Source organism: Schistocerca cancellata, chromosome 6, assembly GCF_023864275.1.
Source record: "Schistocerca cancellata isolate TAMUIC-IGC-003103 chromosome 6, iqSchCanc2.1, whole genome shotgun sequence".
NCBI lineage: Eukaryota > Metazoa > Arthropoda > Insecta > Orthoptera > Acrididae > Schistocerca > Schistocerca cancellata.
This window is the reverse complement of record NC_064631.1, coordinates 486,790,593-486,814,558: the sequence shown is the minus strand read 5'-3', so window position 1 is coordinate 486,814,558 and position 23,966 is coordinate 486,790,593. Positions and strand designations below refer to the sequence as shown.

General features: G+C 37.1%; 1 protein-coding gene across 1 annotated transcript in view; it reads right to left on the bottom strand.

The window, feature by feature from the left end:
- Positions 1–23,966, bottom strand: part of LOC126088399 (dynein intermediate chain 2, ciliary) — a 259,102-nt gene that overhangs the window by 208,188 nt on the left and 26,948 nt on the right. The window contains exon 2 of the mRNA XM_049906538.1: positions 7,324–7,476. Within this exon, the coding sequence (XP_049762495.1) occupies positions 7,324–7,476 (153 nt within the window). The remainder of the gene's footprint in view (positions 1–7,323; positions 7,477–23,966) is intronic.

The window sequence follows — 23,966 nt, the reverse complement described above, 5'->3', positions numbered from 1 at the left end:
CGCACTTTTCATGAAGCCAATAGTTGCACTTTACACATAAAATTCCTTTCATAACACACTTTTTACACTGTTTACACAATGAACTGTTGTTTTTACTATTTTGTACGCATGCGATGTGACATTACACTGTTCAGTCGGCGCAGCTGGTACAAAAATATATACCCACTTCCTCACATTATTTGATTTCAAAAGCTCATAAAATAAAGAATGAGAAAGGTATCTGGGCATGCCCAGATTTTTACTGTAGGAATCCATTGCAACTTACTGTTGCTCTGGAATATTACCTAATTGATGACAAAGATTGCAGCAGGCAAAGTCATAACTAGGCTGATGTTATCTCTGTTAGTGAAAATGGTGAAAGAGTTAAAAAGGTACAAATATATATGACAAGATCAGTAAGAGAAGCATATCTCCTAATGAAAAAGGAGAACCCAAATTTAAAAATTGGTCTCACAAAATTCTACTCCTAATGACCAAAATGAGTAAAATGCCAGCCAGTGAAGGAAGTGCGCACATGTATATACTGAACTAATTTGAAACTTGTTTGTTTCCCCATAAGCAGTGTCACAGTAAAGAAGTATACAGAGATGGACCTGATGCTTTTGTGTATATGTCAAGAGCTGCAAGATAAATGTTGAATACAGGAGTGTGCAACGTGCCCTCATGGTAAAGTGATGACTGTTGAAGCATTGCACCTTCAGGATACTGACAATGACATAATCTATGCACTGTGAGAGGGTGGAGAGTTGGCGAATTCAGCAGAGTCAAAGAAGTTTGTTACAGAGGTTAGGCATTGGATCAGTGACGGGCCATAGCAGAAGTAAAATCAGCCACATACCAGAATATTGACATATTAGTTCTTCATTTTGACTTTGCAGAGAACTGTTCTGTTGCTTCGCAGAATGAAATTCAAAGTTACAACTGGCACACATCACAGGTGTCAATATTCACATGTGTTACTCTCTTCCTTGGAATATCACTTTGTTTTGCTATTGTCAATGATGATCTCATTCATGGCAATGCACATGCATGCTATGCTGTAGCATGATAACTGATGACATAACATCTAGAGGCCATGCATTTCCTAAACATGTGCATGTGGCTGATGGTGCAGTATGTCATTTTAAAAACCGCTTATGGCTTTATGAGCTTGGTCAACACTGTAGTACTGGAAATTAAGACAAAAATGAATATTTTCAGCAACAAGTCATGGAAAAAGTGCATGTCTCTGTAAACGTCTTGTAACAATATTTAATCTCCAACATGAAGCTGTTGATGCTATAAGAGATGCTACTGGATTTGTGCAAACCATACCAATATTAGTAGCAAACATGAAACTCGTAATTCTAATTGAAAGTATATTAAGAGAATTCCATTTAAAAAAAAAAAGAGAAGAGTGGTCTGCTACAAAGCCTGTGGTAGGAATTCAATCAAGTCACTATTGAGTTACATCCCGGAGTGGTACATACATTGCAAGAATGGTTCTCCACAAAATGCAGCCTGTTACTGTGTGTGAAATGCAAAGACCACATTATACATTAGAAGAATTTGGCGTGAGCGACTTCTTTTATTGTGTGTATGACAATCAGTGGTGGATGGGACAGAAAATATATGTCTCTCATGACCTGCAAGATATAATCTTTGATTTATTGATTTGATTTATTGATCTATTTTCATCTACACCTGCGCAATGTGCAAGAGACATTTGGATTTTTATGTTAATATTTACAATTTTATATCTAAAAACAAAGATGATTTGACTTACCAAACGAAAGCGCTGGCACGTCAATAGACACACAAACAAACACAAACATACACACAAAATTCTAGCTTTCGCAACCAACGGTTGCCTCGTCAGGAAAGAGGGAAGGAGAGGGAAAGATGAAAGGATTTGGGTTTTAAGGGAGAGGGCAAGGAGTCATTCCAATCCCGGGAGTGGAAAGACTTACCTAAGGGGGAAAAAAGGACGGGTATACACTCGCACACACACACACACACACACACACACACACACACACACACACACACACACACACACACATATATCCATCCACACATATACAGGCACAAGCAGACATATACAGAGGCAAAGAGTTCTTGCCTCTGTATATGTCTGCTTGTGCCTGTATATGTGTGAATGGATATGTGTGTGTGTGCGAGTGTATACCCGTCCTTTTTTCCCCCTAAGGTAAGTCTTTCCGCTCCCGGGATTGGAATGACTCCTTACCCTCTCCCTTAAAACCCAAATCCTTTCATCTTTCCCTCTCCTTCCCTCTTTCCTGACGAGGCAACCGTTGGTTGCGAAAGCTAGAATTTTGTGTGTATGTTTGTGTTTGTTTGTGTGTCTATCGACGTGCCAGCGCTTTCGTTTGGTAAGTCAAATCATCTTTGTTTTTAGATATATTTTTTCCCACGTGGAATGTTTCCTTCTATTATATTTACAATTTTACACATAATACACCTTTGTACGTAATAACACATATTAATATATCAATTAATTATGAATACTTACATAAATATTATTACACTACATACAGAGAAATAACATACAAATGTTCTTCTGTATGAGACTACATTGGGTTAACAGAGAAAAATTTATTTTGGTAGATTTTCATTTACTGTGTAAAAGCAGTGATCAACCAAGTACAACTTCAATTTAGATTTGAAGTGACCAATGTTTTATATGTGTTTAATGGTATTTGGTAAGGCACTGTGCAGTTTGATACTAGGATGGATAAGACTGTTTTGAAATAACTTTGTGTTGGCACTTGGAACATGTACATCCAATTTTTGCCTTGTATCATAGCTGTGTATTGTGTACTTTTGAGTGATGAGTGGTCTTTATGTGTGTAAGTTTTGCTTTAAATACATTATATTTTCAAGTAACTTACCAAACGAGAAAGCGTTGGTATGTTGATACACATAATGAAAAACACACAAATTTCAAGCTTTCGCAACCCAATGTTGCTTCATGAGGAAAGAGGGAAACGACAGATTTGTAAAATACCTCAGTATCAAATTGTCCCAAGAGAGAAATCTGTTTATTGTAAGTCCGTAATTGCCTAGTGACAGGTGACAGGATTGGAGAACCCAACTGAAGATACGTCTGAGAATTGATGATAGTGGCAGCAGAACCAGTATCCACCTGCATGTGAACATCTCGACCAAGTTTTGGAAGAAGTACAATTGACAGACAACACAGAATCAGAATCAGTGCCATGTTCATGAACATCATGTATGCGGTCGGATTTGCAAACGGATGACACACGGCCCTTTTTTTTGCATTTGTGACACACGGCCCAATGTTGTGGACAATCCTCTCGTGAATTTTTTGTAAAACACTGCAGACATGAAGGAAGTTGCTGGGGGTTTTGCTGCAGTTTCTTAGAGGTTTGTTTACGGTTAGGCTGAGGCTGCGCTTGGGAGCATACTGCGGCCGGCGGGGACACGCCACATGCTTCGTCAACAGCGCACAGAGGTTGTATTTCCCTGACGTCACCCCATGCCTCTATTTGTGCTCCAGCGGCGCAAGGAATTTCAAAAGACTGAGCGATGGATAGGACTTCATCTAGAGTCGGATTTGCCAACTGAAGGGCATGTTGCCTAACTTCTTTGTCGGGCACCGACCGGATAATAGCATCCCGTACCATGGAATCGGCATAGGATTCTTTGTGAAATTCAGTAAAATTGACACTTTCTATTGAGGCCATGAAGTTCAGCAGTCCAAGTGTGATAGGATTGATTTGATTGTTTTTGACAACGATAAAAGGCAACACGAAAGGCTACCACATGCGTATGCTTTTGAAAATAAACGACAGAAGTGAGCACATTTCAGCAAAGGACAAAGACGCAGGGTCTTTCAAAGGAGCCAATTGCGATAACAACCGATACATTTGAGGTGAAATCCATGAAAGGAACAGAGACTTACATGTTTGGTCGTCCGCGACATGAAATGCCAAGAAGTGCTGTCAAAGACGTTTTTCGTAATCAGACCAGTCTTCCGCCGTCTCATCGTAAGGAGGAAAAACAAGGTAGAGACAACGCGAGGGACATCCCGCATTTGATGCCGCGACGAAAACACATGGGTCAACGACGAAAAAGAAAAATTCACTACCTCGTCGCCAATTGTTATAACTTCAAGTTGAACAAATATATTTCAAAGACGACACAATACATGAAAGTCACAGATCAAGTAAACAGAGTAAGACATGTGTCACTTTAACAATCAAATCATAACTGAGTCCGAGCCTAGCGGCCGCTGGCTGGCTGGGCGCTTAGGTAGCGCTGCTGCTGCATGTCTGGCAGACAGCGCCGCATGTAGAGGACGCACGTAACTGCGGGGCGGCTCTTTGAAAGATCAGCGAGTCACAACAGGTGAGTTAAGAGCTCAATAATCAAGCCCTCCCCCCCCCATTTCTTTATAATGAAATCAGGTATATCATCTACGCCTGCAGTATGTGTCATTTTGAGACTTTTTAGTGTGACTTGAACCTCTTCTAAATTTATTGGTTATAGAAACATTGATTTGCTTGAGACCTTTTTTCCCTGTTTCTGTGTGCTGTGTTCTATTGGAGGTCTGTTGTAGTAGTTTCTCTGTTACATTTATAAAATAGTTATTAAACTTATTAGCTACTTCCTCTGGGTTATTAATGTTTTCCAAGCCAGACTTCAATGCAATATTATTAACTCTATTTTTGTCAGATTGGGTTTCTTTCCTTACAACTATCCAGACTGCTCTGGTTCTGTTTGAAGCATTTTCTATGTATTTGTCATTGTCTCATTTCTTTGCCTCATTTATTATTTTATTTAAGATAGATTTATATTTTCTTAAGTAACTATCAAACTCCGGAGCTGTGTAGATACCGTTTTCTAGCACAAGATTTCCTTATACCACTAGTAATCCACTTGTTGTATCTAGTGGTTTGGGTTGTTTTGGCTTTCAATGGAAAAGCAAGATCAAAATAATATTTAAATATATTCATGAATGTCTGAAACTTAGAAATATTTTCTGTACCATGCACTAGCTTCCATGATTCTAGTTGGAGATAATTCGGAATGTTTGTACTGCAGCATTACTGAAAGTTCTGCCCATGTGTGTTGTCTTCCTCATATAATTATAGGATGGATTAGTGTTTACACAAAAGCTTATAGCCTGAGCATGATGGTCTGTGAGTCCAGCTTTAATTACAACTGATTTATATTTTGTTTTGGAGCTAATTATTATTTGGTCTATAGTAGTGCTAGAATAATTCGTTTCCATGTAGGGCAGTGGATTGTAATAATCATCTCCTTTATGACACCTCGTGGTCCTGCTAATGTTTTCAAATGGCCATCATCAAAATATCAGTGTGCAGTTCCCATTTCCTAAGTACTGCTTTTGTTGGATCATCCTTTTCCGTGGCCAAATCCAGCTCGGCTATACAAGTTTAATGAGAAGCATACTTTTCAACAATGCAGTGTTAATTGTTACATTGTAGGCAATTTTCATTCACGGAAACTGAAGTAAAATCATGACAGAAGATGATAATAATTTGTGAATAATACCACAAAAAGAAAAATAGGTATAAAAAATCTATTTATCTCATTTTTGTTATAAAATGCTTTTGAACAAAAATATGAATTGTTTTCCCCACTCACTTAAAATGCTGTAAAGTATTTATTTTGCTTCAGAAATACCAGTTTTGCATGATATTTACTTAAAATCAGTGATCAATTTAAATATTTGAGTGTCCACGATTTTTTGACCTTGAGAGTAGAGCTAGGTCTACCTAAAAAATTTCTCGCATTTTGTACAGACAAGTACTGCCCACTCTGACTGTACATTCCCTAAGTACAATGACCAACTAATATACCATGAAATTTTTAGAACATTTATTATAGGGATTTTTTGTGAAAATATTTTTAAGTAGCCAAAAAATTTCAGATTCTTTAATTTTATGTAAAAATATTTTGACAGTTTAAGAATTTCTGGCATTAATGTCATAGCTGACAGTTAATTTCTCAAGACAGTTAACATCCTGTGACTATTCATATTTTCAAAACAATTTTGAAATTCACAAAAAGTTACAAATTTTTGTAGTTTATTTTTCCAATAAGAAAAATGAAAAAAGGTCAGAAGTGCATATTTATTAATCATATATCATAGTATTGGGAACAAAGCATTTATTTAAAATAAATTCAGATCTCTATCACAGTTGGTTTTTTATCGCAATTTTTCAATTTTTCCTTTCATTACGACATTTTCACAAATACTCTCATTTAGAGAGGTCTGTAGAAAATCAGAATATTGTAGTTTTGGAGAGGTGTCATGTGGAACTTCAAAACATATTTTTTTCAGCAAACTTTGAAATAGTGATGTATCACATTCACTCTTAAACTGTATGATCAGAGATGAAATCGGCCAAAAACAGTCTAGTGAATATCAACAGAAGCTCCCTGAGGCTCTTTGTGGGTGACGATGTTGTACACAGTGAAGTCACAACACCAGAAAATTGTAACAAAATGCAAGAAGTCACATCCAGTTAGCCTACAGAAGTTGAAAAAATTTTATACTTTGTGCTTGATTTTTTGGTTGAGTTGAGAGTTTAGTTTAATACAGACACTCACTAAACTTGAAGAAAGAAAGCTGCCATTCAGTAAAATAACATATGTGAATAAAATTTCAAGTATTTATTGCTATAAAATATTTCAGTAACACATTGCCTAGAGACCTTGGTTACAAAGTTAGCTTTCGAAATGCACAGAAGACTAGAGACAACTGTTCTCACTAGAGAGTACAGGTGGAAAGGTAGGAGGGAGGTAGGGGGAAAGGTACGTAGCAGTGACAGTGAGGTATCTTATGCCCTGGCAGTGCAGTGATTTGAAGAGTGAGTATACAGCTGTAGATTTAAGAGTGATGAAAAATAAAAGTGAAAACATAAAGAAAAAATATAAATATATGAAACTTAAAATTTCTTTGGTGCATAGATTGTCCCATGAAATGTCCGGTGAAATGGCAGTTGTCAGTAACTGACCAAAACATGTGCAAAATTTCAAGGAACAATATAAATTAAATTGCAAGTTTCCTTATATATTGTTAGCAAACAATGACATTTCAGCTGGCAGAGGAATGAAATGTTCACTGTATGCAAAACAGATTCAGACACTTCACTGTTTTAAACAGAAAACACATAACACTGTATAAGTGAAAGTGCTTCTGTCATTTACTTGTCATGACTTCCTTCTGCTTAAAAAATTCTTCAATATCAAATTAACAGGGATGCCTATCAAAAACTAATAATATAACAAAATGGAAGCTTGCAGCATGTTAGATTTAAACTTTACCTGTTCAGAAAGATCCAGCTGATCATCTGGCCTGGCACACAGCTTCACTCGTGTGCATTCAACATCGTCCCCATTTGCCCCTCCAGCTTGATCTGTTCGTTTAGCTGTTCCAATTGCTGAACCTGATTGTACTTTTATTAGTTTGGACTGTGTCTGTAGAAAATCAATCTCATTTAATTAGTGATTACAAAACAATTATCCTCAATCAGGGGAAAAAGAAAAGAGCTCACTCTGCAGTTCAAAACTGACAGTTTAAGTACAACTGATAACTAAGTTGTGTCACTGAAGTCTTGCAACTTTTAACAGTTACTTCTAATAAATGCAGCTACTTCTATATTTATGGTGTCTTTAATTTGTCGATTCCATCTCAATGTTTAAACATACATGGACAATAAAATTACAATAATAATGTGCTGCTATATTTATTTTCAGTGCATTTTTGTTATATCTCTATTGAATATATACTATCGACAAGCATTAGTTACTTGGCAACATATTAACTTGGATGTTAACTGGTGTTCTTTACTTCTATTGAATGAAAGCACCTTGGAAGTGTGCATAGCTACTCAGCTGAATCATACACGCCTGTCCACAAAAAGAAACATTGTATATAAACCCTCGAGTTATACAATATAAATCCAACAATTATACAGTTTCCGCAAGCTTTTAGGCACTTACACATTGGCACAGACAAACTCTTAAATAGCTGGCCTGTGTCAGTTCAAGAATGCAAGAAACATCTAATTTGAGAGGTATAATAAAGAACAAAAGTATAAGGCTGTGTGAAAAGTAATGCCTCTGAAATCTTTATGTGAAAACTCTTGCACATTCTTAAATAAAACAAACTTTATTCTTCATGTCTGCACATTTATTTCTCAACATAGTCAACTTGGTGATGAACATATTTCTAGCAACAAGGGACCAGTTTGCTGATACCATCACTGTAGAACGTTCAAATTTGTTAACGGAGCCTCAACCTCACCTCAGCTTGCACCTCTTTGACACTACCAAAGTGAAGTCTGCAAAGGCCTTTTTTAAGTTTTGGAAACACATAAAAATTGGATGGGGCCAAGTCTGGACTGTATGTAAAATGATCAATGACAATGAACTCAAGGTGTCTGATTGTTACAGAGGTTGCAGCACTCGTGTGTGTTCTGGCAATGTCATGCTGAAGTAGGGGGGGGGGGGGGGGGGGCCTCACATGTGGACAAACTCTTTGAATTGGTGCTTTCAGTTTCCTGAATTTTCAATTTTCTCACCGACGTAGTTATGTTACACAATGACATGTTACACACTACAATTCAGAGCCCTCTAGTGGCAGAGGGTTGCAACTTGTTCAGCAAAAATGTCGATCAAGTGACATGTATGAAATGTGACACCTCATCCGATGTTGAGAACAGAATAAAAAATTTGGAGGCATTACTTTTGAGCACGCCCTCATAAATTGTCTGGCAAATAACAGATATTTAAGGTAATTCTCATTTATTGCACAGTCTCAGTTGCACATTTTTTATTAGATTGCTTGTTCTGATCACACAGGATCATCTTCAGATCATAAACAAAGTAAAACTAAATACATACAATCTAATATTTTACAATAAGTAGCAAAAAAAAGTATTGTACATAAATGAAGAATTTACCCGAATAGTTGCGCCGGCAATCTACACTCCTGGAAATTGAAATAAGAACACCATGAATTCATTGTCCCAGGAAGGGGAAACTTTATTGACACATTCCTGGGGTCAGATACATCACATGATCACACTGACAGAACCACAGGCACACAGACACAGGCAACAGAGCATGCACAATGTCGGCACTAGTACAGTGTATATCCACCTTTCGCAGCAATGCAGGCTGCTATTCTCCCATGGAGACGATCGTAGAGATGCTGGATGTAGTCCTGTGGAACGGCTTGCCATGCCATTTCCACCTGGCGCCTCAGTTGGACCAGCGTTCGTGCTGGACGTGCAGACCGCGTGAGACGACGCTTCATCCAGTCCCAAACATGCTCAATGGGGGACAGATCCGGAGATCTTGCTGGCCAGGGTAGTTGACTTACACCTTCTAGAGCACGTTGGGTGGCACGGGATACATGCGGACGTGCATTGTCCTGTTGGAACAGCAAGTTCCCTTGCCGGTCTAGGAATGGTAGAACGATGGGTTCGATGACGGTTTGGATGTACCGTGCACTATTCAGTGTCCCCTCGACGATCACCAGTGGTGTACGGCCAGTGTAGGAGATCGCTCCCCACACCATGATGCCGGGTGTTGGCCCTGTGTGCCTCGGTCGTATGCAGTCCCGATTGTGGCGCTCACCTGCACGGCGCCAAACACGCATACAACCATCATTGGCACCAAGGCAGAAGCGACTCTCATCGCTGAAGACGACACGTCTCCATTCGTCCCTCCATTCACGCCTGTCGTGACACCACTGGAGGCGGGCTGCACGATGTTGGGGCGTGAGCGGAAGACGGCCTAACGGTGTGTGGGACCGTAGCCCAGCTTCATGGAGACGGTTGCGAATGGTCCTCGCCGATACCCCAGGAGCAACAGTGTCCCTAATTTGCTGGGAAGTGGCGGTGCGGTCCCCTACGGCACTGCGTAGGATCTTACGGTCTTGGCGTGCATCCGTGCGTCGCTGCAGTCCGGTCCCAGGTCGACGGGCACGTGCACCTTCCGCCGACCACTGGCAACAACATCGATGTACTGTGGAGACCTCACGCCCCACATGTTGAGCAATTCGGCGGCACGTCCACCCGGCCTCCCGCATGCCCACTATACGCCCTTGCTCAAAGTCCGTCAACTGCACATACGGTTCACGTCCACGCTGTCGCGGCATGCTACCAGTGTTAAAGACTGCGATGGAGCTCCGTATGCCACGGCAAACTGGCTGACACTGACGGCGGCGGTGCACAAATGCTGCGCAGCTAGCGCCATTCAACGGCCAACACCGCGGTTCCTGGTGTGTCCGCTGTGCCATGCGTGTGATCATTGCTTGTACAGCCCTCTCGCAGTGTCCGGAGCAAGTATGGTGGGTCTGACACACCGGTGTCAATGTGTTCTTTTTTCCATTTCCAGGAGTGTATATTGTCTACTCAGAACCACAAATCAGAGCACTGTGTTCTGCAGCTGTGGTCAATGTTTTAAATATGTACATGTTTGAGGTACGGAAGAGGGGAGAAGGGATGGAATGATGCTGGCTGAGGGGGAGAGGCAAGGATGTTGGGGGAGTGGGTGGTGGTGATGTCATGACTTTAACAAAAGGAGTTTTGCTAAAAATACTATGAAAAGGGTACTTGTTACTCACCAAACTGCGTAGATGCTGAGTTTCAGATAGGCACAACAAAAGGACTGTCAGAAAATGAGTCTCAGCAGCCAGAGACTACAGTCATCTGTGTGGGTGAACTGTGTGTGTGTGTGTGTGTGTGTGTGTGTGTGTGTGTGTGTGTGTGTGAAAGTGCATGTTCTGTTCCAATGAAGGCCTCGTTGCCAAAAACTCATTTTCTGACAGTCCTTTTGTTGTGCCTGTCTGCTGTGACTCAGCATCTCCTCCATATGATGAGTAACAACTATCCATATCATAATACTGTTACATTCCATCCTGGATTTTCCATTGTTGGAGTTTTGATAAAATTATAGAATGTGTAATTCTGTAAAATTCTTGTTAAAATACTAATAATGTAGAACAATGGATATGTAAAATGTAAATGGCACAAAATTATAAATTGGAGTGAGAAGGATAGAGAGCAGGGAAAGAATGCAAGGGAGAAATGAGAGAGGAACAGTGGCAGGGGTGCTATGCATTTAACACAGTAGGATCTTATACTAAAATTTCAGAAAGTCAATTATGTAAAAAACCATATGTTGAAAAACCAGAATGCACATGTAAACTGTAAAATGGGATAAAATAGTAGATCATAACAGTGGAACTAAATCAGCAAAAGCTGAATTAGAAACATAAGGTAGCAAAAATGTGAAACTTTGAAAGTATAAAACCATAAGGTCCTTACGCTGAAAGTGTAAAAAATAAAATCATATAAAATTTTTTCATTGAAATATTAAAAGTATATGGCTAGCACAGTGAATGTATAAATAGTGAAAGACATAAAAAGATTGTAAAATTACAGAAGTGGAACCATGTATACGACCTAGAATTATATGAAGTGTCATTAAATATCATAAATGTTTAAAAACATTGCCAGTAATTAAAATTGCAGGAAACAGGGTGTGACAGTTATTGTTAATTGCATTTGCTTCTGTATGGTGGTGTACTGTATGATGTGCAGTTTTGCAGTATGTACGGAAGCCAATCTGCACACTGGCCTACTGCTAGGACAGTTTGTGACCCGATATGCTGCCACTGTCTCTTCTTGGTGAGTGGAGCTGCTGGTCATATGTGTACTTCAGTGAGGTGGACAATTGGAAGAGGCTTTCAAATTTTATATTTTTAACAGTTTTATACTTCCATTGTTTTAAAAAAAATTCATTATTTAAGGACACTACATGCAGTCCTAGGTCCTATACATGATCCTCCTCCTGTAACTAGATGATCTTTACGTCTTTCATAATTTATGCATCCATTGTTCTAACCCTATACTTTTATAACCTATACTATTTTAGCCCCTTTAATAGTTTTAAACATCCATTCTGGTTTTTTAACAGAAAGGTTTCTACATAATTAATGTTTTGCAGTTTTAATATAAGACCCTCTCTTGCTACACTCATAGCATCCCTGCCACTATCCCTCCCTCCCTTGCCTTCTTTCCCCACTAACAATCCCCCTTGCACACTTTATAATTTTATTATTTTATGCCACTGACATCTTACATATCCACTGTTGTACACTATTAGTATTTTAATGGGAATTTTTACATAATTATATGTCTGTAATTTTAGCAAAAGCCTTTTTTTTGAACTCATGACATCCACACAACCCCCTCCCTGCTTCCTTTCCTCTCCCCCAACCAGCCTCATTCCATTTCCCACCCCCTCTCCCCTACCTCCAACATATACCATATTTTACAGACAGTAAAATGTTATAGACTATAAGAGCACCTCAATTTTTAAGCAATTTTTTAAAATAACATTTTTACCATTTTTATTATTAGACTGCAAAGACAGACTACCAAAAATTCTTAATTAATAAAACCAAACAGATCTTTAAAATCCCAGAAAATCGTCATCTGAACTAACTTCTTCTTCTTCTTCTTCTTCTTCCTCTGCCTCTTCATCATCATCGTTGTCCTCTTCATATACAATATGATCTTCAATGCTATTGGGAGCAATACTTATGCTGCACTTCCTGAAAAGATTTGTCAACAATGTCTTCTCTAGTTCTAGACCACAGCTGTTTTATCCATCAACACGCTTGTTTGATTATAGATCATTTTAAGCTCTCTTCAGCATGAATTCATGTTGGGTTTCATCCTTCGTCCATTTGTTCCATTTCTCTCTCATATACATGTTGAATGGTTTATCTACCAATACATCAAGATGCTGCAATTGTGAAGTAAGTCCTCCCAGAATAACAGCAAGCTCTGAATTTCCCTGTCACAGTTTCTCTTTCACAGAATTTTCCAAATGACTACTAAATTGATCTAGCACAAGAAGAGAACTCTTCTTTAATAAAGTACCTTTCCTTCTCTCCCATACTCTTAATTCATAATTTCATACTAGCATCATCCATCCAACCATTCCCATGTATGTGAACAACAACACCTGACAGCATTGCAGGTTTTGGCATTGCTTTGTGCTTGAAAATGATCACTGGATTAAGCTTAATACCACCAGTACGACATGGGAGGACAACAGTATAGCGCATTTTTTCATGGCCACTTGTTTTTCTACTGCAGTTTTAGCACCTTTCACAGTAACAGTTGTGTTACACAGTATATCACATGTCAGAGCAGTTTTATCCATATTTGCTATTAAGTTGAATAATAAAGTGATGGAAAGATAATACTTTCTCCTCATACCCTTGTGGCATTTTCTGAGATATTTTGGTTTTGGTTCTCGTGCGAACTCCATGATGCTTCATAAACCTATAGCACCAACCAACTCCATCCTTAAAGTCTGTTTAAGTTCTACTGTAGTGTTAACTTACAACCATGTATTTGAATAATTTTTGTATTAATTATAATGCCATTTTGATGATGACCTTGAATCCATTTCAATACATCATTTAGTTTTGGTCATTTTGCATTCAGTCCTATATTTGCACATTTAGTATTCCTCATTTTTTTTGGTTCTTCTTTACTAGCCTGCCAATCAAAAATGGTTTTTTTCTGTTGGTGGAGGGTCAAAATGCTGCTCAGCAGCTCTATTTCCATGTTTTTCTGCATATACTGTTACTTTTGACTTATAGCCCACATCATATGAATACCTTTTATTTTTATTAATTTGAACCCTTTTATTTTTTTCCATTACAAAACCAGCCACCGACAAAATTATTATACTGTTACCGTTAACACAAATCACTTTCAATTCAAGTTCGCTGGTGTTGTAGACTGCAATGATGCATCATAGGCTAGACAGTGTTGTGGGTTTGTGATGGCAGGGCTGGAGGGAGACTGTGTTAGCAAGCTTGTGAATCTCCACTACTTATGTTTGTCAAATTGGTGCACTGCTGCTGCCAGTTGAATTCAATGTTGCTAGACAGAGAGAGGTTTTCCACAGCATCAGATATACAAAGTCTGTTCAAAAAATTCTGAAACTTTGTTCACAAACTTTTTCCATGATTACCTTTTATTTATTGTGCATAGTCTCCTTCAAAATATGCTGCTCCACAATTGATACACCACTCCAAATGTCATTTATACTTCTGGAAGCATTTTAGGTATGCCTCTTGCTGGTTCATGTGAAGCACCATCTCTGAATTTCCTTTTATCTTGTCTATTGTCACAAATCTTCGTTGCCCATAATGGGGTTTTCAAATTTGGTAATAAAAAAAAGTCTCAGTATCAGTCACAATTCTCTTAAGGAACATCTCATTCTTGTGATCCAGAAGCTCTTCACAGATCACAAGGTGAAGGTCTTTCTGGTCTTGATTCATGAGTCGTGGGACAAACTCGGTGGCAACACGATGCAGTCCAAGATGCTGTGTCAGAATCTCATGACATGATCCAACTGAAATGTTACATTCTTCTGCAACCTCTTGGATAGCTAGCCTTCAACTGGCATCCACAATTTTGTCGGCATTCCTGACATGAGCATCATAAGTAGACGTCAAAGGGTGTCCTAAAGAAGAGTCATCTTTAACTTCCACCTGGTCATTTTTAAACCATGTGAACCATACACCGAGTATGGCTTAAGTACTCATCACTGTAGACTTCATGAATCATTTGGTGTGTCTTTGTAAAGGTGTACTTGAGTTTCACACAAAATTTAATGCAGACACGTTGCTCCTCTAACTCTGCCATCTCGAAATTCCAAACTGTGCGAGACAACAGTCTACTCAATGCAGCACTGAACAGTAACTGACAGACATACAACAATATAACTTCTAGCAGTTGCACATTAAACACAGGCGTGTGCAGTGATGCAAACCTCATTTTGCTCCAACACACCACTGGTGTGAAATCATAAATGTTCCAGAATTGTTTGAACAGACCATTTTTAAGACTGGTGGGAATTTTAAATGAAACACAGGACTTTTTATATTAATTTTGAGTATAAGACAAACCTGAATTTTGGAGGCATTTTTCAACGAAAAAAGTAGTTTTTATAGTCCATAAAATACAGTACCTGTTTCAAACACTGACTACAGTTGCAAACCACTGTGCTCTGATATGTGGTTCTGAGTAGACATGATGAGCTGCTGGTGCAACTGTTAGGTAAATTCTATATTTATGTACTATTCTATTTTTCTACTTATTGTAAAACATTACATGATTCATATTTAGTTTTATTTGGTTTTAAATCTCAAGATGATCCTGAGTGATTGAAACATGTAATCTAATTTAAAATGTGCAACAGAGACTGAACAATAAAAGAGAATTTTCTGAAACATCAATGCAGTTGGTAATTCTCACAGCATGAATATGTCAGTTATAGAGGTAACAGGTTCTGTAATTATGTGTAGGATCACCAATTATTTAGTTTATAAGTGTTCCATACTTATTCAGATGACACTCGATTTTGTAATTTTTCTCATCAATTTGATCTATGGAACAAGTAACTAACTAACAATCAATTAAAATATCATTGTTATTACACACCATTCAAACATGTCATAATTATCTTGACAGACTAGTTTTGTTTGGACAAATAAAAAGAAATGTTAATTTTTAGCGCACATAGTATACAACTCGAATTTTATGGCACTATTTTATATTATTTATATTTTATATTAACTGACTACTAAATCTGAAGTAGCCTGAGTAGTATTTTCAAACTTTCATCATAAGTTCAATGGCGATTTCACATCCACCCTAATAGCCAAACATGTTAAAGTGCCTACTTCTGGGACACAGGAAGATATGCTAGCCCTGAATCAAATCTAATTCTGAGTGTGATGGGCAAACATCTATTAGGCACACTACGAATGTAGTGGTGTGGACATGTTGGGAATGTGGGTCTCACGGGGAGCGTGCAAGGGATAAGTCCCTGCAGGCATACTATCCTCTGTGCCTTCGGTGGCTCAGATCGATAGAGCGTCGGCCATGTAAGCAGGAGATCCCAGGTTCGAGTCCCGGTCGGGGCACACATTTTCAACATGTCCCCAATGAAGTATATCAACGCCTGTTTGCAGCTAGGGTGTACATTTAATTATCATTTGTATCTAATTCAATGATTAACAACAGGGACTGGTGTGTCAGCCAAACTGGACATGAATTTTAGGCAGTTTTCCACATCCACCTAGCCAAATCTTGGGCTAGTTCACACATCCCACCATAGACAACCATAGACACATGATGCACAAACATTTTGTAATACAATATGAATTTTGACAATGTGATTACAGTTCACACAGACAGAAGGGACATGTGGATTTCTCCATGAGAAGGAGCTAACATTGTCTTTAAAATGTCTTTCGGGGTGGCAGCCCAATCTTAATAATAGCCTCTAAATGGATGTGGTCAGTTCTTCAAGAAATAGAAGTGCCATACCTGTCCCAATCCAGCATTGGCTGCATAAAGGGCACTGGACAAGAAGGAAGGCACTGAAACAATTTCTCATCATTTTGAAAGTAAGTTAACTTGTTCTCAGTCTTTGTACCAGAAAATTATATAAAACAATGTATATTTTAACACATCACAATTTACTTCCCCATTTTTAAATAGTTAGATTTAAAAAATAATTTCAGATTGGCTTTGATTTAAACAATAACAATAAACACAAAAATAATTTTTATGGAAAGTTTGCATCCTTGTCTAGGGTTCAGAGTGGGTTCTTTATTCTGGACCAAAGATCTTCAACTAGCTGCCATCAGACATAAGGCAAGAAATTGAGACTCTCTGCTAATTCAAAACAACATAAACATGAATCACTCTTCCTACAAAGTCTCATTATATGACTTATTCTAGCTAATAAGGAGGATATTTTAGCAATAATTAGAAATTTCAAATCCACAAAAGCTATGATCATAGATGGCAACCCAGATTACATTGTTAGGAACAGTGCTGACCTTAAACTAAATCACTCACCATTTATGCAACAGTTCATTGTCAAATTGAAGTTTCCCTAGCTCTTTAAAGAAAGGATGGTAATGCAAAAACTAATATTCAAGAATAGCAAGAAAGAAATGTAGCAAATTACAGGCCTGGTGTACTATTATTTGATTTCTCAAAAGTACTAGAAAAGTTTTTCATAATAGGTTTCCACATTTCCTTGTATAAAAAAGTCAACTCTTTTCCACAGTAGAACAAGGTTTCAGGAAATTCTGATAACAAAACACTGCTATTTTTTAATTTGTAACTCAAGTACTCCATAAGTTATGCAGTGGAAAATGTTAATAAACAATACTAGTTTTCTTGCTAGATTTTTTTCTTTGATACACTGGAGAACGTATCACTGGTATAAAGCTCAATCTGTCACTGGCTTTTGATATCATTTATCATACCACATTAATTTACTAACTGCACAGTTTGAGCATCAGGAGCAAACCCAACAAATGTCTCATGCCATACCCATGTAGACAGAAGCAATAGGTTGAAATTTCAAATTAAATAAACATTGGTTGGGATATCAGAAAATTACATATGGCAATTTCCTTTTGTACGTAAATGACTTGATATCAAATAAATATTCCTAAAATATTATTTAGCTTGCAGATGATACAAGTGATGTGAATTCAAAACACTCCAGAAGTCTATAACAGAAATTTTAGGCAGTATGTAAAACTTGTTCAAAAAAATAATCTATTGTGAGTTAATACAAAACAGTAACACTAAACTGATACAATTCAAAAGAATGACCAGAATATGAAATAAATGTACAGTGGAATGACAAAAGTATTCAGTCAGTAAATAGTGTAAAATTTCTAGGAATTTGACTTCAGGGCAGTATTAGATAGGAAATACATTGAAAATTTCTCAAAGCTAAGTACTACATGTACCTAAAGAGTCATCAAAAATTGCTGCTACAGACACTATCTTAATTGTTTTGGCCTACTAAGGACCACAAGAAATACGTTATGTATTCTTTCATTCCTCCTTTCTATCTTTCCAGTAATTTTTCATTCTTTCCCTATGTTTTTTCTCTTCTTTCTTCGGTCCATACTGCACCTGCCTTTTTTTTTTGTTTTCTCCTGCAAACCATTGTAACATATTACTTTTTCTCTGAACATTTCTCTTCCTCCTATTTCTTCCTCCATTATTTCCATTTCCCTCAGATCTGCTTTAACTTCTTTTATCCACATCACTGATGTTTTGGGGTTTCTGTCAAAGAAGTTAAAAATTCCTCCTGCTATCCTGTTTTCATCTAACTTTTTTAGGTGTCCACAGAACACAAACCCACTATTCCTCATCATGTCTGATATTCACTCTATTTCTTCATAAACTTTTTTTATTACTTCTTAATTTCTATTTTCCGCTCTAGTATTTTGATTTCAAGATTTTTCTGGTTGTTCCCCTTTCTTTATTTTCTATTTCACCTGACTGCTTGGCTATCTTTAATGAAAGGTATTCTGGTGCATAAAGACATTCTGGTTTAATGACATTATTGTAGTGCCAAAGTTTTGCATTTATTGATATAGATTTCCTGTGAGATTTTTTGCTAGCTGAAGAGTCAGCTCTTTTTTTCTTGCCCTTGTCAGGTTAGATTCTTCACGTAAGCATTTGGTTGTATTATTTCACCTAGATATTTACATTTTGTGGCCTTTTTTATTCTACCACGATCAGTTTCTATACATTTCGGTGCCTCCTTCAGATCGGACATGTATTCTGTTTTTCCAAAACACATTTGTAGGCCTCTTTTTGAAGCTATCTCTTGTAGGAGATTTATCTGCATTGTTACATGTGCTACAGATTCAGCAAAGATGGCAAGATCATCTGAAAAAGCCAGACAATCAAAACTCAGATTATCTTATTTTCTCCCAATTGTGATTCTTCTAATTCCTTCTTCTTCTGTTCTTTTCCTCCATTTCCTGATTACCTTTTCTAAGACACAATGGAACAACTGCATTACACCACTTTTGACCTCAGAAGCCCTGGATGTTTTGTCTAAACATTTAATTTTGAATTTTGTATTTGTTAGTGCATCTCTTATGACTGGCACTGATTTGTTGTCAGCTCCAAACACTTTAAAGGCGTAAAATATTGTTTTCTTGTCCAGTTGGCTTTCTAGCCTGTTTAGTAGTGCTTTTGAAAGAACTTTGTAAGTCACTGGAAGGAGTGATATTCCTGTACAGTTGCTGGGGTCAGTTTTATAGTGTTATCTGCTTTCCTGTGGACTGGGTGAATTAATTATGTTTTCTGATCTTCTAGCATAGCTTCTGTTTCCCAGATTTTTGGAAAGACTACATGTCGCTTCATGATCATTCCCGCACCTGCAATTTTCCATATTTCAGCAGTTACTGAATCTTCCCTGGGGGGCTTGTAATTTCTCAGATATTTAATGATATTTCAGATTTCATCCATGCTGGCTGAGTTGTGTGAGGGTATCCTGAATTTTGTTCTGGAAAATTTACTCTTGGTGCCTCACAATTTAACAACTTATTGAAATACTTTGCTAATATTTCACAGTTTTATTTGTTGTTTAGGGTTAATTTCCCATCTTCACTCTCGAAGCACAAGGTATGTAGCTGGTATCTTTGGAGGCTTAGTTTAAATTTATAGAAGTTCCCAGTATTTTTCTTTTGGATGTCTTCTTCAATTAGTGATAGCTGGTTTCTTTCCAAATTCTTGTGACTGCTCTAATTGTTTTTTATGTTTGAGACCTTTGTTGTTGGAGCTGATAAAAGTCTTCACTTCTTTTTGTGGAGTACCATTTCTGCCAGGTTTGCTTTCTAACTAGTAATGCTTTTTCTCACTTTTCATTTGATCATCTGTGTTTTTTGTATCTTTTGATTCATGTTATTTCAAGGGCTCTTTTGACCAATTTTGTTTTAATCTCTTTCCCAGTCTTCTGTTCCTGCAATTATTCTTGTTTCTTCACTTTCAAAGTTTCTGTATCTATTTTATGAATCCTATGTCCTTGTCTTAGAATCCTTGGTTGTGGGATAAATCTCATTTTTATTGTGGATAGTTAGTGCTCTGCTTCAATATTCACACCCTTTCTAACTTTTACAGTCATGATTTTTTTCACTCTTAAAAGATATAGCTACAGGGTCAATCTGGAATTCTCCTCGATTTGTATTAGATGATTTCCAAGTTTTTCATTTCCTTAGCAGTTTCTTAAAATTTTTGGACAGTAATTTGAGGCTGATGTCTCTCCATAGTTCCATCTTTAATTATTTATTTTCTTAATTTCTTATTTATTTTGGGACAACATAGTATATGGTATGAAGCTTTCTTGGCTGCCAAAAATGAATTTCAAGGCTATGAAATGACTTTGGATTTCAGTAAAATAGGGAAAAATTTACTTTTTTTAAATCCTAGTGAAAATGCAACTCTTATCTGATGGATGCACATAAATAACTTCAAGAAAAGTGAAAGATGCAATGTAGTTCTAAACTGTTTCATGTCAGGCTTACTTAATTACAAAATGCATACCTATAACATCATTAAAATATATGTACCCATCATATCACTTCTAAACTGTCTCATTCTAAAGTGTACAGTACCTTGTACAACAAAATGTAATGAAACACAAAGTAGCACTGTTCACTGTAAATAGGTCTCTCTTTTCATTATTACAACTTGCCTCTTTTGACATCTACTTTAGCTCATATGTTGTATAAATGATTTACCAAGTGCTATAGATCATAAGCATCTGATTACCATGTATGCTGATGATGTATGTGGTGTGTTTTGGGCAGACAGCGAGCCTAAACTTCGTGAGGAAATTCACAATCTTACTGGAAAAGCAAGATCTCTCTCTGAGAGAGATAACTTCAAAGTTAACACAGAAAAAATAAATACACAAAATTCTTTGAATGATGAGAATCTGCCAATTCTGAAACCCTAACAACTGTGTATTTTGGATTAATATGCTCTTTCTTGTCTCACAGAATAGTACTGTGAGGGAGGACCTCCCAAAATAATATGAAAAGGGTTGTGGTGACTATCGACCAAGTCGTGTATCAACTAGATGGGTATATCTATATATATATATGTGCTTCTGACAAATAAAATAGTGCTTATTACATGTGGTATAGTGTACATCATTGGATCTGGCAATTCTACAACACTAAACCCATAATAGGGTTATGATATCGTAGAAGAGAACATTGAAGATCATAGCCAAAACAAAACCTGAAACTTCTTGTGAAAGCTTAGTCACTAGTTTTAATATTATCTCAATTTATGCCATGTATATGTTACAAATCATAATGTTAGTGAAAGAAGACTTTAAGGTGACAAATAGAAACATACAAATTCATGGCAATGGTATGATGTATAAAACAGATTTTCCTGTGATTAATGGAAGATTAATGCTAACAGCAAAAAGCTTTATGTCAAAGGAGCTATTTTTCATAATTTGCTACCAAATTATGTTACGATTTTGACTTGAAACGCTTTTGAAAGGAGTGGTTTTGCCTTAAATGACCATATAATTAAGATCTAACTTGGTAAGTAATGAAAGTAAAAATCCTATCCAAGCAATGAATATAGTACTAAATTGCATAAAAACAACTGTTGCACAATTGAGAACATGATTGTCTAATTGTATGAATCAAATACCTGTACAACATTGTACAAGACGTCTCTGTGTGCAAAAATAGAATAGCTGTTGATATTGCCCATGCATGTAACATTATGAGTTATGAGCAGAAAATAAATAAATTGCTGAATGTTCTTCCACTTGGTGAGATTGTGGAACACAATGAATGGATGCCTCATGCATTACAAGCTTTCAAATAGTATCATCAGGTACAAATTTCTTAAATGCTCTGAATGCAAAAAATACACTGAAAACTATAAAAAATGGACTTAATAAGGTGTTTTAAAATGCAAGCATGTCTGCTTGTGTCTGTGTATGTGTGGATGGATATGTGTGTGTGTGTGTGTGTGCGCGCGAGTGCCTATCTGTCCTTTTTTCCCCCTAAGATAAGTCTTTCCGCTCCCGGGATTGGAATGACTCCTTACCCTCTCCCTTAAAACCCACATCTTTCCTCTTTCCCTCTACTCTAATCTAATCTCATGAGGTAAGTTTACTTAGTGTCCCTCCACTGCAAACAAATGTCACATACTTGAGTATGAGTTCCAGTCTTGTATAGGGTTTAAATATTTCAAATATACTCAGCAAAGTATAAAAAAATAATAATCTCACATACTTGTTACCTGATCCTACTGGCAGCTGCTATGAAATCCAACAAGGACCTCAATATTAATTTCAAATAGGAAACCTACAAATTTACAATTGATACAGAAATCAGTTAATGTACATCTACGTGCAGAAACACAACATGATATGTAATTTTGCTCTTCGTATTACACACACACAGAACTTCACAACACCAAAGATACTTGGAGTACTTAACAAGATATTTACAAGATGCTGGGCACCTGTGTGGAAGCACTACTGTCTAATGTTCTCCTTGGATCTTCCAATTCTTGTCTAAGGTCAGTAACTTCCACAGCTGCTAGCTATCATTGTATCCAGGGGGTAGCTGGTAGGTACAAATGTTAAGTACTTTCTACTTCCACAGATCCAGCATTGCCTTTTAACAAAGAACAGCAAACACTTATAAGTTTCTGCAGGACCTCAGCCATTGCTGAGGAGGGTTAAGGCCACTTAGTTTAGAGATGGACTCTGGCAGGAATAATTTTGGACAAAGTGCACTGGCATACGAGGAAGTTACATTAAAAAATTATATGCATTTTGACTTGGAGTTCTTTTACTAGTAAGAGCTCAAAAGTTACTGTTTACTGTTTTCTATAAAATGTTTCTATATGCCAAGCACTGATCCTCCAGAGGTAAGTAGTTGCCTTTCCATTAATTCAGTCATAAAAACGTTTTTCTTGAAAAAATCAGTGAACTGTAGGTGCCCATCTAACTGGAAGATACTATTTCCTGCACAAGTGACATAAGCATCTTCATTTGTTCACATCTGTTGGAGATACGCATTGATAGGAATTTAAACTGAAAAAAAATATGTTGTGGATGATCTACAAAAACTGACTTTGTTGAGAAACTGTACCCCTAAGAATAAATGTTAATACAAAAATCCCTAAATTAACATATTATTTTATATCAGGAAATATGTAATTTGGACATAAATCTACAGTGATGAGTGAAGTATTCACATTCAAATGAAAGTGGAAAGCAAACAGCCGAATGAGTAAAAGAGTACAGGGTTGCTGCCATAGCTGAGCTGTCTCTGGATGTTCTGATGAAGAATAAACATTTCTCCACCAAACTACCATATTACAGTTCTTGGTTATGTGTGTGTCTACCAATCAACACTTCTACTACAAAGTGATTTGCTATTTTTACTCATTCCTTTGTTTATATTCCTTACGAATATTCCAGTACTGTATAGAATTATAATGTTAGATTTACAGATGTACATTTTGTGGAGCCTTTTTAAATAACTCGATATATTTACCACAACCACATTATACACACATCCCCTGACAAAATTTGTGATAAAAATTCCTTTCAGTTCAAGTTAATTGTAACACTAATAAATAAAATGCTAGCAATAAAATTATATCCAGTCTTTTACCAAGTCAGGCTGTGATCCACAGAATAGTGAACTATACAGACACAAAATATAGAGAAACCAAATATCTGGCATACATCACAAATACATATGCTATTTAAGGCCTTCCAACTATATAAACTGTTGCTGAGAGACTTATATTTGCACCAGATGGTATTGCTGAAACTTTCATAACACTTTGTCACAGTATATGTTGACCATCTTCAAGCTCTGACAGCAACTATTTGTGCAAGACCCCAGCAGGATGTACAGAGTAATCCATCTGATGGTCTATGATCAACACCGTTCATCAGACTACACTGTTGTAAAGTGCAAGACAAAACATAGTTTGGCACGTGGGCATATGTGTTTCACCACAAGTATTAATGTCCTA